General features: G+C 55.2%; 1 protein-coding gene across 1 annotated transcript in view; it reads right to left on the reverse strand.

Moving 5' to 3' along the window:
• Scube1 (signal peptide, CUB domain and EGF like domain containing 1) overlaps nt 1–14,506 on the reverse strand; it is a 117,522-nt gene that overhangs the window by 30,108 nt on the left and 72,908 nt on the right. The window contains 2 exon segments of the mRNA XM_032918762.1: nt 1,105–1,221; nt 13,741–13,830. Coding sequence (XP_032774653.1) covers nt 1,105–1,221; nt 13,741–13,830 — 207 coding nt within the window.

Genomic DNA, 14,506 nt, shown 5'->3' on the forward strand with positions numbered 1-14,506 from the left:
TATGCACTCCTCTTCCCAGCCCCTGACCCCAGCAGGAGTCAGAGCACCTCAGTTACATGAGAAGTCATGAAGGAATGAGGACCCCAAGGAATGACTGGTGTTCACGGAGGAGGTTTGGCTGGGCAGGGCCAGTCTGGTTAAAGAGTTCAACCACTTGAAGCAGAGCCATGGGAAACCCAAGAGTCACCGGGGGCTGGGGCCTAAGGCTATATATACTGTCCCCTTCACACCAGTCTCCCTAAAAATGGAGTACAGATCAGAACAGGGTTTGGGCTACTGACACAGGGCAGGGCAATGGCTCCTCTCATCTGAGCCCTCTCAGACCACGTATGGGCCAGGCCCTTTCTGGCTTCCAGATGTGAGCAGCTGGTCTCTCTTTCTCCATTCCTGACCACCCTGGTCACAGGAATGAAGCTCTGTACAGCCCTCTGGTCCAGGGTCAGCCTATGTCTCAGAGGGTGCAGCAAAGCCTGAATCTACCCTCTTCTAGCCTGGGGTCCCATACGGCTGCTGGCTCTCTGTGACATTGATGGGCTATGGAGAAGACAGTGGGAAGTTTCGCCCTGTCTTCTCTCTTGCACAGCTGCAGGAAGGGCAGTTTTACCTTCCACCTCAGGCATCTGCACCCTCACCTCCAGATCCCCCAGTTTCTACGCCAAAGTCTTTCTGCCTTTGGTTGAGAACCCCTCACCCATTTGTGCTCGTGACACACAATGATTCACGCCGTGCACCAGCTGTCCCCACCAGCTCTGAAGGGCTTACCACAAAAGGCCAAGGGTTGGGCCACACACCACACCTCCAGTCCTAAAGCTGAATCAGGCCCAGAATGTTCTGTTGTGGTTCTTGTTGGCTTTTAAGCTACAGACAAATTCTATGGCGTTGGAACCTTCCTGACCAAAACCCAGGATGCTACCGGTGTGCTGTAGTGCGCCGTGTACCACAGTGCCCTGCTGGGGCCTCTTCCTATTCCTGACATCGCCACTCCTGTGGACGCCAGCTGCCTTCGTTCACCTGCCCTCCAGCCTGGTTACCCGGCCCCAGCTGTAGGACCAGATGGGCCGCCTGGGGCCAGGTGAGGCTGCACTAACACAGCCGTGTACTGACCTTTGCATGTCTTTCCATCCGGCTGTAGTGTGAATCCAACTGGGCAGCTGCATCTCACGCCGGTGGCAGTGTCCTTACACGTCCGGTCACAGCCTCCGTTGTTCACCGCACATGTCTCTGGGGAGGGGAGGGGGAAAGACAGAGATGCTCAGTTTCCCCAGGAATTAGCCTGCCATCTTTCCCCATCCTGAAACCCAGGAATCTGGGCTCAAGTTTTATCTGTGGTACCCTGGCTGAACCTTGGGCTATCCATCTGTAAAATGGCGGACTTGTACCATTCACAGGGAAATGCCTGCAAATGACTTAGGGCTGTGCTAGGGTAAAGGTTATTGCCTACAGTGGGGAGGTCCGGTTTTGTTTTTTGTTTTTCTTTGTTATTTTTCTTTTTTTTTTGTCATTGTTGTTTTGCTTTGTTTTAGGGTCAGCGCCAAGAGACTAGCCTAGCAGCTACTTAGCACTGTTTTAAATCTTTGCCCTGCTTGCATTCAGACACCCAATCCTGCTGGTGACGGCCAGAAGGCATGGGAGCTCTTAAGCCCAGCCTGGTGTGAAATGGCTTCCCAGCCTGGCCATCGGACTGGGTTCCAATGGGCTGCACACCGTCCATCACCCTAGGGAGGCTCTGAGCCACACATCTGTTCCCGCTGAACCATTTGCCAAAGCATCTGGTTTTTGTCTACTTGAAGCCTGTCTAGTGCTTTCCCCCCCTTTCTGCAACATTCAAAGGGGCCAGAGTGGCTGGGGACAAAACGGAGGTCACTGAGGCTGCTGTGGGGTGAGAGTGATCTTCTGCAGGCCTGCAGAGAACTGGCAGAGCTGGCTCTCCAGGACATGTCGGCTCAACCACGGCTCTCCCAGACCTCTGGTCATTTGCCACCTGGTTTTCGTCGTGAGCACCTGGCAGGCTTGTTTCTCCGGGAAAACAGCGCCTGCATGAAGTGTCTTTCCTCAGCCTTTAATGTGGAGAGGAGAGCACCAGGCGCCCAGCTTCACAACCTGTGCTGCCTTCTCTCCTCCACTTTGCTTCACCGGGTGCCCGGCCGGCCACGTCTGCTTTTCCTGAAGGTTCTTTTGCAATTCTTTAAATGCCACGCGTCTCCTCTGCAAAGGCTTTGGCCATGAGCCCGAGTGAAGGGATGAAGGGAGACTCTTGGGTACCAGCAGTCCACACTGCTAAGTTCATCAGACTCATGGCATCTTGCCTTTGAACTCTGCCCCAGGGTAGGGGTGCCAGGAGAGGGAAGGAAGCTTAATATCCTATGTGCACTCAAACACAAGGACACAGTGGTGGGCGTCATTTGCTGCGGAGGCTAGGCAGTTCCCAGGGACAGCCCCTTCTCTCTCAAGGCCAGCATCAGCAGTAGCCATCACCCTCCAGAAGAGCCGTGGTTGCCACGGAGAGCACATGTACTGGGCTGACCTCCCTGAGTTTCAGGCTAGCATCTCCAGCTGGGGAGGCGAGGTTCCGGTGAGTGGGCTTTGTGTTCAAGGCCTGTTTCCTCCTCCTTTATGATCCTGGCTGTCTCTCCAAGGCACTTCCCTGAACTCCAGGCACCATGAAGGCTGACCTTCCTTATACTCAGGCAGGTGGGCCCCTGTGCCAGCATGGGCCAGTTCTAACTGGTTTGTAGCCCATGTGTACCCTCTTATCTTCTCACAGAGGCTTCTGCTAGGGCAGTACGGTGAGATATAAGGCAGCCCCACACCTGGGAAGCTTCTCTGGGAAGACAAGCTTCCCCCCCCCCCACCCCGCGGAGGAGGGGCAAGGTGAAGATCAAATACACTCTCCACTTAAAAGCCATAAGGCCCAGGTGCTGACCTGGAGGGTGCTCACCAAATGTTTCCTTTCCTGGGGTTAAACAAGAGGGGGAATCCTGCCGCCCACCCCATCAGAGAGCCTGCCAGCCTTTCATGCGGGGCAGCCCGCTGGAGAGGGGGCAGAAAGGCCACCTGTCTTCCAGGTGTGGGTAATCATAGCTCAGTGGCAGGGAAATGTGGGGGAGGGGCAGGGAATGCCGGCTGGGGCTGGGTGGGCCCCGAGCCTCTCTGGTGGTGAAGGTGGGGTTCAGGCATTAGGGACTATGTCCTCCGGAACCAGACCTGACAGTTTGTGAGTCCTCCTTTCCCTTTGATGGGGCTTGGGATTTAACCCATGAGGCCTTGGGGACCTGCTGACCACATCTGTGTATTTTGTAAACTGAGATTGAGTGAGGGAGCTGGGCTCTGGCACAGTGGTCACCCATCCTTGTAGACCCACTGCAAGACAGTCTCTCCCATGCCAGGCCATCAGCCCTTCTTGCATTGCCCCAGCCAAAGGCTAAGTCCTCAGTGACCTGGAAGGCTTCTGCGTCTGTTCCTGGCTGCCAGCCCCAGAGCCTACAGCATCTCATTACAATGATCGCCAGAGGCCATACCCTCCCTCTGCCTGCCATGTTTCACCTCTCTACCTTCTCAGTTCCCGGCCCTCACTTCCTCAGTGGGGAGCCTGGTGGCAGTGGTTGTTGGGGTCTGCTTGGCTGGGCAAGGATCCTAGCTAGCATCCTTCAGCCTGCCTCTGGCAGACCTGCTCCAGGGGCCTGCCTGTGGTCTGTGCAGCCACACGCATGGTTGGATGAAACTCCCAATTCCCTGCATCCTCCCTAGCAAAGGAGCTCCCTGCCCCAGGAATGCTCTTCTATCCATCCCATTGGGGCGGAGCCTGTACCATACCTTCCTGGGGACTTGATCAAACCACTTCTTCAGAGCTCCCAACTACAATCTCTATTTTTACTGTGGCTATGCTGTCACTGTCCTGTGATGTCACAGCCAAAGTGTCCCTCCTCTAGACCACTGTTTCACCCTGAGTAGCCAAGTGCTTTTGGGAGAACATTCCCTGAGCGGTTTGGTGCTGGGCCTGGTCTCCATAGGCCCTCCATCCTCCTGTAGCACCAGGAATCACTCCTGCCCTCTCCACCTCAGCCATATTGTTCCGAGTGAGGGATACCACACAAAGCAACACATTTAGAGCCCACCGAGGTCCCCTGAGGGGCACAGGCTGGCAGGGTGGGCCTGAACATCCTGTCTCTAAAAGTTTCCAATTAGAAGCTCCTGGGTGCTGCTGAAGGCACTGTCAGCCTGTATACTGCTCAGCTCCTGTCTTAGAGGACCTTAAATACAGCCTTACCTCTCTGTCCCCCAAGACTAGAAGTCCACCTACATCTGATGTTTGCCCACTACTGTCTCAGAGAAGGTACTGCTGTCCTTACGATGGGTGGGAGATGACAGTTGGAGTCTATAGCAGAATATTCCAGGGTTTGGGGTTTCTCACCTTGGCCTCTGGTTTCCATCTCAGCTCCTGAGCTAAGGTTGGACCTGGTAAAGCCTGCATCTGCCCACCAGAACTATGGTACTGGAGTGTAAGGGAAAGAGAGTTTCTCTCAAGGGTCAGAGGCAAGCTCTTTTATGATCATGGGAGAGTTCCATATCTCTCTGTGTCCTGACTCCAGGTGAGAGCTACTGGGCTCTACCATTGGCTGTCCCACCCCTTCTGCAAGAGAACCACCTTCTAGAGGAAAAGCCCTACTCATCTGAGAAGGTGCCCTCTTCTCTGTTACCCTCAAAAGGGCTCAAAGCAGTCCAAAAACCTGACACTTTTGGGAACAGTACCGAGGGTCAGAGAAGGAGTTTGCTTGTGTCAGAATGGCTGTCTCGCCGTGGCTCAGCAAGATCTAATGAGAGGCCTGCGTTCAAGAATGATTCAGAGAATTTCCAGAGAGAGACTGCAGAGCACCAAGCCTATCTCCAGGCAGCCCTGGTGACTTTATGGTCATAGAGAAGCAGCCTGTGTGTCCGGGTCCTACGGTCATAAGGGAGCTGGCATGCTCACCGCGCCGTGACACATCAGGCTGTGGAGGTCACTAGACTAATCCAGAACTGGGGCCTTGGTGATAGATCCCCAGGGTGGCCTAGTGAGGAAGCATGGTGATGGCCCTAGACAGGTGGAGGTGTGTACCCATGGTGGCAGGGCCCTAACAGAGGGATGCAAGGACCAAAGGCCAGCTGTGTGGGAGCAGCCCCTCGTGCAGGTTCTGCAGGTTGGCACTGCCATTGATCAGCAAGTTCCCTGAAGAACCGTCTTATCCGAGTGAGGCTTAAACTTGAGCTGAGGAGTCAGTCAGGACAGGCTCCATGTACCCACGGGCTGTGCACGCATGGAAAACCCTTTACACATGGATGGACATCCTGATCTGCTCATGGCAACGACGGTGTTCACCATGTGGCTTTGGAATGGCTTTGGAATACACCAGGGTAGCTGTATGAGTTCTCTACAGGCTGGTCTGTAATTGTGACCAATTCACTCTGGGTGGCACATTTCAGACCTTCTGCACGTGGAGCCTGGCATTCACTGTCCACTACTGAGTCACTGAATAATCCTTTCTGAGTGGCTCTGAGCTGGGCAGATGTGCTCAGGACCCAACCCTGGTCTCAGGGAGACTACAGTCTAATGGGCAGCCTGGAGGCCACTAAGACAGTGTCTTGGCCACAGAGATGAGCTGACCTACCCAGGAGCCAGCTGCTTCCCAGTGGAGATGGTACAGGGCTAACACCTTGCTTTTCTTACTGGCTTCTGTTGGGTGGCCCCTTTAGTTAAAAATGAAGTCACTGGGGCTTAGAAGCCCACAGTCCTATGCTTTCTGAAGCCCAGTCATCAAGATGACATTATTTGGTTGGTTGTCCCCTCATCCACCACACGGCTTCAGGAGGAACCATACCTGGCTAACCCTTCTATCCAGTGATCAGCACAGGTCCAGCATGGTGGGGGTGGCTCCCGCTCAGTGATAGAATAAGCAAGCGGGGGCTTGGGAGGTTACCCCTAAGGAGTAACCCAGGGCATGGGGAGTAAGTCCAATCCCGTGTCGGTCCTGGCCAGGAGAAGTGCTGAAGCTGGGCTAAGGAGAGCAGCCCCAGGGTTCACGCCCAGTAGGGCAGAGTTCTGTGACAGATTGGCACGAGAGCTGGGGACAACCCATTGGCCAGTGTGCCAGACCTTGCTTCTGCAAGCTGGAGGCTGTTAGTCAAAGACCTGACTCTTCTTTCTGGAACACTGGCTCCCACTTGTGTGCACCCGGCCTTCCTGAGGGCTTGTCAACAGTGTAGTCTTCTCCTCCCAAGAGGCTCTGACTGGGGTGTATGTGTGGGTGGGGTGGGGATGGGAGTTTCTTCTGTGGGCCCAGCACCCAGCATCAGGTCTATCCCTTGAAGACCTGACCCTGACGGGGAGCTGCCGCAAGCTCTGGTTACATCTGTTTGGGCCTCAGTCAGGGTGGGTCCATCTGCCCTTTAGCCTTACAACTGGCTGTAGCAGCTGTGAAGGAGCCAGCCACTGGCCCTCTCCATCTACCTGTCGACTGACCTCTGACCCTCTCCCCTCAGCTGACTACTGACCCTCCCCCAGCTCCCTTCCCTCTCCCTGACGTAGCTGTTACACGAGGTCTCCACTGGGGGCACCTCAAGTCCATCTGTCGTTAGACTTGTGTGGCAGGTTTGTATCAGTCACCGTGTTGGGCATAATGAGCGAGGTCTCTCTCTCATGCTCTGTCCTGTCACTCGGCAGGGAGTGGCAAATGCCCGGGTCGGGGCAGGGCAGGGGAAAGTGTAATAAAATGAGAGGTTCAGAGGTGTAGGACAAGGTTCCCAGGGGAAGCAGGAGAGAAGACTGCCTACACACAACGCTAGTACCACCCAGGGCTGCCCCGCACCCATGCTGCTCCGAGGGTCTGGCAGGCCTCAGAGGCAGCCTTCGTGCTCTCTGGACTCTGTCTTCTTAGCACAGCCTGGTGGTGCTGAGGCCCAATGAGGCCTTTGCTGATAGTGGCCTGGCTGTGCACCATCCTACAGACCTTAGGGAGACAAACTACTGTTAAAGGAAGTATCTTCTGGAGCGCCGAGGGGTCTCTACTCTAGGGATTCTGGGAGCGCCAGAGAAGAGCTGCACCTAAGGAGGTTGGGATGTTTGCATGGTTGCTGGGAAAACAGAATCCAACTTGGAAATCCATGTTTGCAGAAGGAGACCTGGAAGGAGCTGGAGGACAGAAAACCCAGGAGAGAGACCGAAGCCTGCAGAAGGACCAGCTTCTTGTCTATACTAAGTAACGGCCGAGGCTTTTCCTTCAGTCAGAAGGCAGGAACAGGGGCTTTAAGATACAAGCCCATCCTGTCCTTCCTGCTGTGAGGTCCAGAGTTCCGGGAAGACGAAGGATGCTCACAGGAGGGGAAGTTCACTCCTGGGAGGGGGGAGGGTGGTGGGAGTGTCATGTCTGTTCTGTGCATGGCTCAGGGAAGAACACAGCCAGGTCACGCAGCTGGTGAACATCTGGGTCTGTACTCTTCCAGGTCACATGGTTGGTGGATATCTGGGTCTGCGCCCTTTGTCTATGTGGGGCTGTCCTCTGGGCTAGGCACGACACAGTGCTCTGCAGCGGGCAGATCCTGTGCTGAGTCTCCATCGGCGGCTGTTAATATCCACTGAGCATGCCCTCTCCTGCCCCACGCACAAGCACGCAGGGCCACACTGTCCGGCTGCAGGGACGGTGTGTGTCACTAGGGACCTGTGATTAGCCAAGAGGCTGCTCAACAAAGCCCCAGTTCAGATTTCAATGGCTGCCCCAGAAAAAATGACCCTTGGGCTAGAGCAGTCAGTATGCAGGGTCTGAGGGGAGCCTCTATGTGAGGCAGCATGCCTTTTCTCCCAGCCTGTGAGAACCTAGGGGTGGAGATTGCTTTCTTGGAAGGGTCTAGATTATGGGTTCCTGGCCGATCTTTGGTAAACCGATACTTAATTACACAGCTCGGCAGGAACAGCTGGCCAAGGTTAGGCCAAGCCCTGGCACTCTCTCCTCACCATGGACCTGCCTCAGGATTGATTCCCTGCTGGTGTCCCCAGGCCTGGCAAAGTGGGAACACTGAGGAGAGGCCTGTATGTGAGCACCAGCTCCGGGCTACACACAGCCAGAAATGGCACACAGGGCTCCTTCAGGATCCTCTTGGGAACTCAGCTTCAACCCTAAACCAAGCGAAAGGGAAACCAAAGCTCAAGGACGGGAGATGGACCCTGGCTGGTGTCTGGGAAGCCACGATGGAGGCCAGGTATGGCAGAAACTGGGCCAGAATGAACTGGAGGGAGGAGCCCCTGCTGCGAGGTTGGACTTCTGTCTAACCATGGGGTCCATGCTATAAGAACAGTTATATATCCGTATCAACAAGCTCCATCTTGGAGGAACCGGAAGTCGTTCCCCTACTCTCTCCCTATCCCCCGCCTCTGACTCCCGCCATTTTGTCCATGGCAGTCTCGGAACCCTGCTTGAGAGAGACCTGAGAGGCGGTCTGCTTGCCCTGGCCCACATGCTCAGTTCAGGGGGACTTGGCTAGAGAGACTCAGAAGGCAAGCTGGAGGTGAGGGAACAGGTCGGGTCTTTCCTAGGAAGGTAGGCTGGGAGGAAAGAACGTCATGGGTTTGTCTCTTTCTACTCTGGTGAAGACCGGTCTGGATCGGGGTGGAAGAGGGTCACGCTGTTTTCTCGAACCTTCCATTTGTGGCACGGAGATATACACGGCCACTTGAGTGCTGGCAAGACTGGGGCTTGGTTAGCAGAAACATCAGGAGTCAGGCACGGGCAGTGTAGTTAGTGGTACAGGGCTCTGAGGTCACATATAGGAAGGTTTGGGGGGTACACAGGTCAAATCCCAGAGGGCAAGGAGCTGAGGAAAGCGGTAAGGATTGTGCCAGGGAGGATGGCTGTGTCCCCAGCTAAGTACTAGTGGGGTGAGAGACAGGGAGGAGGCTGGGTCTCTAGAGACAGGTAGTGTGGCAGGGTCGTGAGACGCAGCCACAGGCCCAGGCAGGAAGAGGGTATACCCTGAGAGGGCTGAGATCAAGAAGCATCAGAGGGTCAAAGGTGCCTGGGCCCAACTATGACAGATAGAACATGAGTCATGGGAGAGGAGGGCCCACATCAGGGTTGCCTTCCGCCTGTGAGGCTCACCTCACAGTTATGCTATCCCTCAGCCGGCTGCTAGACAGTAGAGTCCTCTAGCCAGGCTTGGTCTCCAGGCCCAGAAGTGCTGCTTCTGTGGCTTTGTATAGCTCCTGTCTTTCAAGTCTTAGTTTCTTTATCTGGGGGCAGCCAGAGGTACCGTTCCTCTTTTCTTTGGTAACCCCGGCAGGATTGCCCACCTCTACCCATTCTACGGTTCGAGAGCCAAATAGCCATTAACTCCCATCAGCCCCAGACGTAAGCTGACTGAACTCAGGGAGGGAAGTGACTAGACACACGTGGGATCAGTCTAGAAGGTGGGTGTAACTTGGTCACCTGATCCTTTTCGATTTTGCCCAGTTTCTGGAGTTCTGTGGGCAGTTGGGTCCTGTGAGCACAGAAGGGGCACACAGGTGACACAGAGCTGTACTGAGGCCCAGTGGAAGTATGAATAGGACATGAGAGCTGGAGGTAGCCTTACCAGAAAGAATCATCCTAAGTATGGCACTGGGCAGTGATGGGTGACCCACTGAGGCAGGGAGCCCAGGACAGGAAGAGGGTACACCCAGAGGGACAATGCCCATCCAGATAAGTGGAGTGTGGGCTGGGAAAACGAGGCGTGGGGAGTAGGACTGTGGTATGTAATTGCCAGCAGGGAGTGGGCAACTTGTAGGGAGATGCGAGTGAGAGTCCAAAGCCTAGACTCATGAGGCTTGAGACAGTGTGGCAGTGTGGACCCCCTTAGTATAAGCCATTGTCACCTTTAGTTTCCCTACCCCACAGTTCTCTAGCCCCCTACCTCTTCCTGGACCTTTCACAATGCAGCAGACCTTGGGGTGCTGTCCTGCCTACCACACTCTTTGACCTCCAGCTCCTCTGAGGCTGGTTGGGTAAGTGCGAGAGACGAAGAGACGCCCACCTCAGACTCTGCTGGAGAAGGCTGCACCAGGAAGCTCCTCCCAGCAGGACACCTCCCAGCCACGAATGAAGCTACCCTCACCCCCATTAGCTGCTTGGTCAGGCACTAGAGGCCTTGGTGGGGGAAGTGGGAGAGTGGAAGGGCAGAGACAGACACTGGGAGACAGGACTGGGGGAGGACAGGCAGAGCCAGTGCTGGCTTCACCCTGCCCACTCACCTACCAAACTCACAGCTGCCCCCACTCTTGGGCTTGCATTCCGGGCCACCTATGCCAACAGCTGGCAAAAGCTGCCCCATGCTAGCCGCTTTTCCCATGTGGGCTTATATTGTCTTCCTGACAGCTCTAGTGGGTATGCAATGTGCAAGTGCCAGTGCAAAGATGTCTCCCAGAGAGCTAAGATACAACCCTGGCAGATGTGGCTCCCAGGGGCCTTGTAGGTTGGCTCCAAGGCCAAAATCATCACCTCTCTTCCAGGTCTGGGCCTTGCCTATGCAATGCCTGCTGCTGATGGCTCATGGACACTGGGCTGGATTGAAACTCTGACCATCAGGGGGAACATTTATGAAGAGGGCCTTTCAGGTACAGAGGGACAGGGAAGGATTTGGGGGGCAGGACTCCTACCCTGTAAACCTAAGACACCCCCTCTCAGACTAGGCAGTGTCCTATTTACTCTGACGCGCATAAGTATCCAGCATCCATTCCCGGACAGACTCCAAGAGGAAGCAGGGAAATGTGTGCTTGAGAGGGTTGGGTAAGAGAGGTGCAGAGTCGGCTAGGGTAGTGCAGCTCCTCTCTCTGTCCTTATCAACCATGTCAGTGCCACCTCAGTGAAGCCTGGGTGGAGTACAAAGCTGGAGTCACAGCCCTGGCCACAGGCTTCCTGCTCTCCCGAGGGCTCCTGTAGAGCCCCGGCTGGCTGGCTGTAGGCTCTGCTCCTTGGTGCCTTTGGGAGAACAGACTAGAGCCTGCACGCCTGCTAACAGAGCTTTGGGTTGCTCTGTGACTGATGACTGGCTTTGGATTTGGTCCCTGCAGGAGCCCACCCTAGCTGTGCTCGCCTCCCTTCTCAGAACTTGGGGCCTGCAGGTGTGATTTGGGACAGATGCCTTTGGGGTTGTGGGGATCCAAGGAAGCAGCACTGTGGAGGAAGGGAGATTTGGCAGAGGGACTGAAGACGCTAGGCTGTCAGGGAAGGGGGGTCCCACTGCAAGGACTGAGCGGAGGCACAGTTCACACTGCTCAGTAGGGTCTCACATGAGCAGGTCTGGCTTGGGAGCTTCTGCTATGGACAGGAAGACTGGGAGCCCTGGGCTGGATCAATGAGAGAGAACCACTGTGGGCTGTGCCTTAGCAGAGGGTCCTCAGCCTTGGCCGGACCAGTTATAACCCATAAGACACGAAGGCTGATGCTGACAGGATTGTGTTAGGGGCCCTGTGCTGGGAGGCCTCCTTAGATGGTTTGGTCTGAATGAATTCTACACCTCCCTGCTCTCTGGAGGGTTCTCGCCCCACCCCAAGAAGGATAAGGATGGCTTCATTGGAGTTTTCTCTCAGCCAATGGGGTAATACTCTGTTGTCCCGCCAGGGATGGAGCCATCTTTGTCCTGAGAAACCATTGTACCGTCCTTCTGTAATGTTATCACCAGGGTCGGTTAGCCTTTCCTGTCCTGTCTGGTGCTGACAGGAACGGGGCTCTGAGCCTGCAAAGCCACCTGCACCATAACACGAGTGCTGCTGCAGGATTGAGCCCAGGCTGGGTCACGTCTAACCTCTAAACCGGGAGCCTTGTAATCAAAATAACGCAGCTTGGGCAAAGAGTAGCAAGTCCCAAGAGGGAGCTGGGGGGCTTAGAGACTGACACGTCCCTCTATGGGTCACATCCTCTGGATATGTGTGTGTGTGTGTGTGTGTGTGTGTGTGTGTGTGTACATGCGATTTGGTTCCGGCTCACAACCATGAGGGTGATAACTGACTCATAGGCATCTAAGGAATATGGCCTCTGTGGTCAGGGCAACAGAGTCTCTCTTGGAAAGTTCCTGGTTCTATCAGTTAGAGTGGGAGATGTGGTCTCAATCATGCTTTCCCCACTCCTCAAATAAAACCCATCCATAATAACTCCGGGCTGAAACCCAGGGTCATCTTGGAGGTTTTATGACAACAGGACATGTGGTCTTCACTCTGGTGAACCCCAAGTATCCTGGCCTGCCTTATCACACTTTCACCTTGTCCTCTGGTGGAAGCTGGTTAGTACAGGGGTCAGTACACAACCCAAGGAGCCAGGTGGCCCGGGCCTTGGCCTATCACGGAATTTCCTGTCCCTCATTTTCCTCTCCCGCTGCCAGGTGCTTCTCCTTGGCCTGTCCTCCCTCCCTCCTGTCTCGTGATCTCAGGGGCCCAAGCCACCTCCAGCCTCAGACTCTCCCAAGGCATTCCCTCTCTGAGGCCGACACCATCAGCTTGACTCAGTTCTAACTCCCCTCCCTCTCTCCCTGTCTGTCTGTCTGTCCACACGTGGCCTGTCTATGAATCCGATGCCCAAGTATGCTCTGACAAGAAACAAAACAGGATGCTCACCTCTGCTATTCTCCAGATCTGTGTCTATTTAGCACAATTAATGCCCTGAGTGCTGTCCTGCCTCACTGAGGGGTCTGAAGTCCTAGAGCACCCAACTCTCTCACAGGGGCCTCTTTCAGAGAGAAGTTCTGAGAGTTCATACACTTTCCAGCTGGGGCCTCCACACTAGTGTTACAAAATGAGGTGACCTCGCTAAGACTTTCATGCTCTGACCTCCAGGACCCGCATGGCCACAGCCCCTAAGGCCCTTAGCTGTGTAGGGTAATGAGTGACCTGGGGCAAGCCAGGGAGACTCAGTTTCCTTCTCTGAGAAATAAAGACTCTCCTACCCAACCTTACAGCTGGAAAAGTTTATCCGAGGCTCACAGTGCCACCGAGCAGGTTGGGACAACCCTGGAGGCTGTAGCTGTGAGGCCCAGGAGGCACAGGCAGCTGGCATTGCCTCTAGGCCAGCCACTTGGAACAGGGACCCACTGATGGGCGGGGGAAGGAGGGAATGCGAGGTGGGACCCTGTACTAAGAGTGGGTTTTTTCCCATCCCTTTCTCCTCAGGCTGAGCTGGCAGCAGACTGAGCAGCAGGTCACCTGAGAGCAAGGCCAGAGTTCCATGCTGCACAGAACCCCTCCCACCCGGGTCCCAGTGGCCACCAAGTCTCAGTGTGGCACCCCTGAAGCCTAACATTTGCGTTGGTTTCTACGGGAGCAGAGGTGGTTTATGCTCTCAGGCCACTAGACATGGGTGCTGGGTTCTTTGCTACAATATGCGAACAAAGAAATCAGCGTGTTCGATGGAGGGCAAACGGTTTTACAAAGGAAAACAACGAGTTCCCATCTGCGTTGGGGCCTCCCCGCCTTCACATATAACACACGGAGACCCCACACCTCACACACAGACACACATCCTCGTGCTCACCCACATGCTAGCACATGTACGGGCTCACACAGCAGCACACCTCCCCGCCAGCATCTATCTGTACACTCACGCATCAGTGCCCAGGTTCTCATACTCCCCGAGGCTGGCGTGTCACACGTGACCGCATGCCGGGACCCCCCCAGGCCAGCATTCATTCACACTTACCCACACACCCAAAAGGGCAGGGAGAACAAAGGAAGTGGAAGAAAAGTGTTACCCATGAGGAGCCGCCGTTTCACACGCTTGTCCACATCAGCTACTGACGTGGCATTGAACTGAGAGCGCTCAATTGCAGCCTCATCCTTCTCTAGAACACAAGTAAGGGACAAACACGGAGCCAGTGGTTAATGAGAGCCCACTTCCCGCGGCCCAAGACAGTCAGCCTCTTGGCGTGGTGCACACAAAGCCAACACAGCATGCCGGGTCAGCGCGGTGCCCTCGCCAAGGGCTAATCCCAGGAACTTCCAGGCGGGTGTGCTCAGGGCAAAGCAGAGAGGCAGCAAGGGTGGGAGGGATTGCATGCAGACGAGGAAGGTGGCCACGACACAGACCTGGACACAGCGGGCACACAGGGCCCGTGTGCAGACGGGCGGGGTGGGCGGCTGGGGTCAGAGCAGGAAGCCCGTGTGGAGGACACGGATGCAGACAGCATGCCATAGGCTCACAGAGAGAAGCGGTTACAGGTCCCTGTGGCTCTAGCACGTACGACACAGAAGCACAGGACAAGGGGACAGGTTTGCGAGGTCTGGTGATGGATATACCTGCGACAGCAGATGCCCTGTTACAAGGATGCTGCCACTCATGCAAAGTTAAGGACAAAACTCACAGAGAGACACACACATACATACACACGGAACGCTGGAGCCCACTGGACAGACAGAAAATCCAGGGATCTGGGCAGCACTGGTTGCCTGCTTGTCTAGAGGACCAGAGCTAAACATTCAAGTGCTTGACAAGGGCTGCAGAGAAGGATCCGTCATTTT

Source organism: Rattus rattus, chromosome 1, assembly GCF_011064425.1.
Source record: "Rattus rattus isolate New Zealand chromosome 1, Rrattus_CSIRO_v1, whole genome shotgun sequence".
NCBI lineage: Eukaryota > Metazoa > Chordata > Mammalia > Rodentia > Muridae > Rattus > Rattus rattus.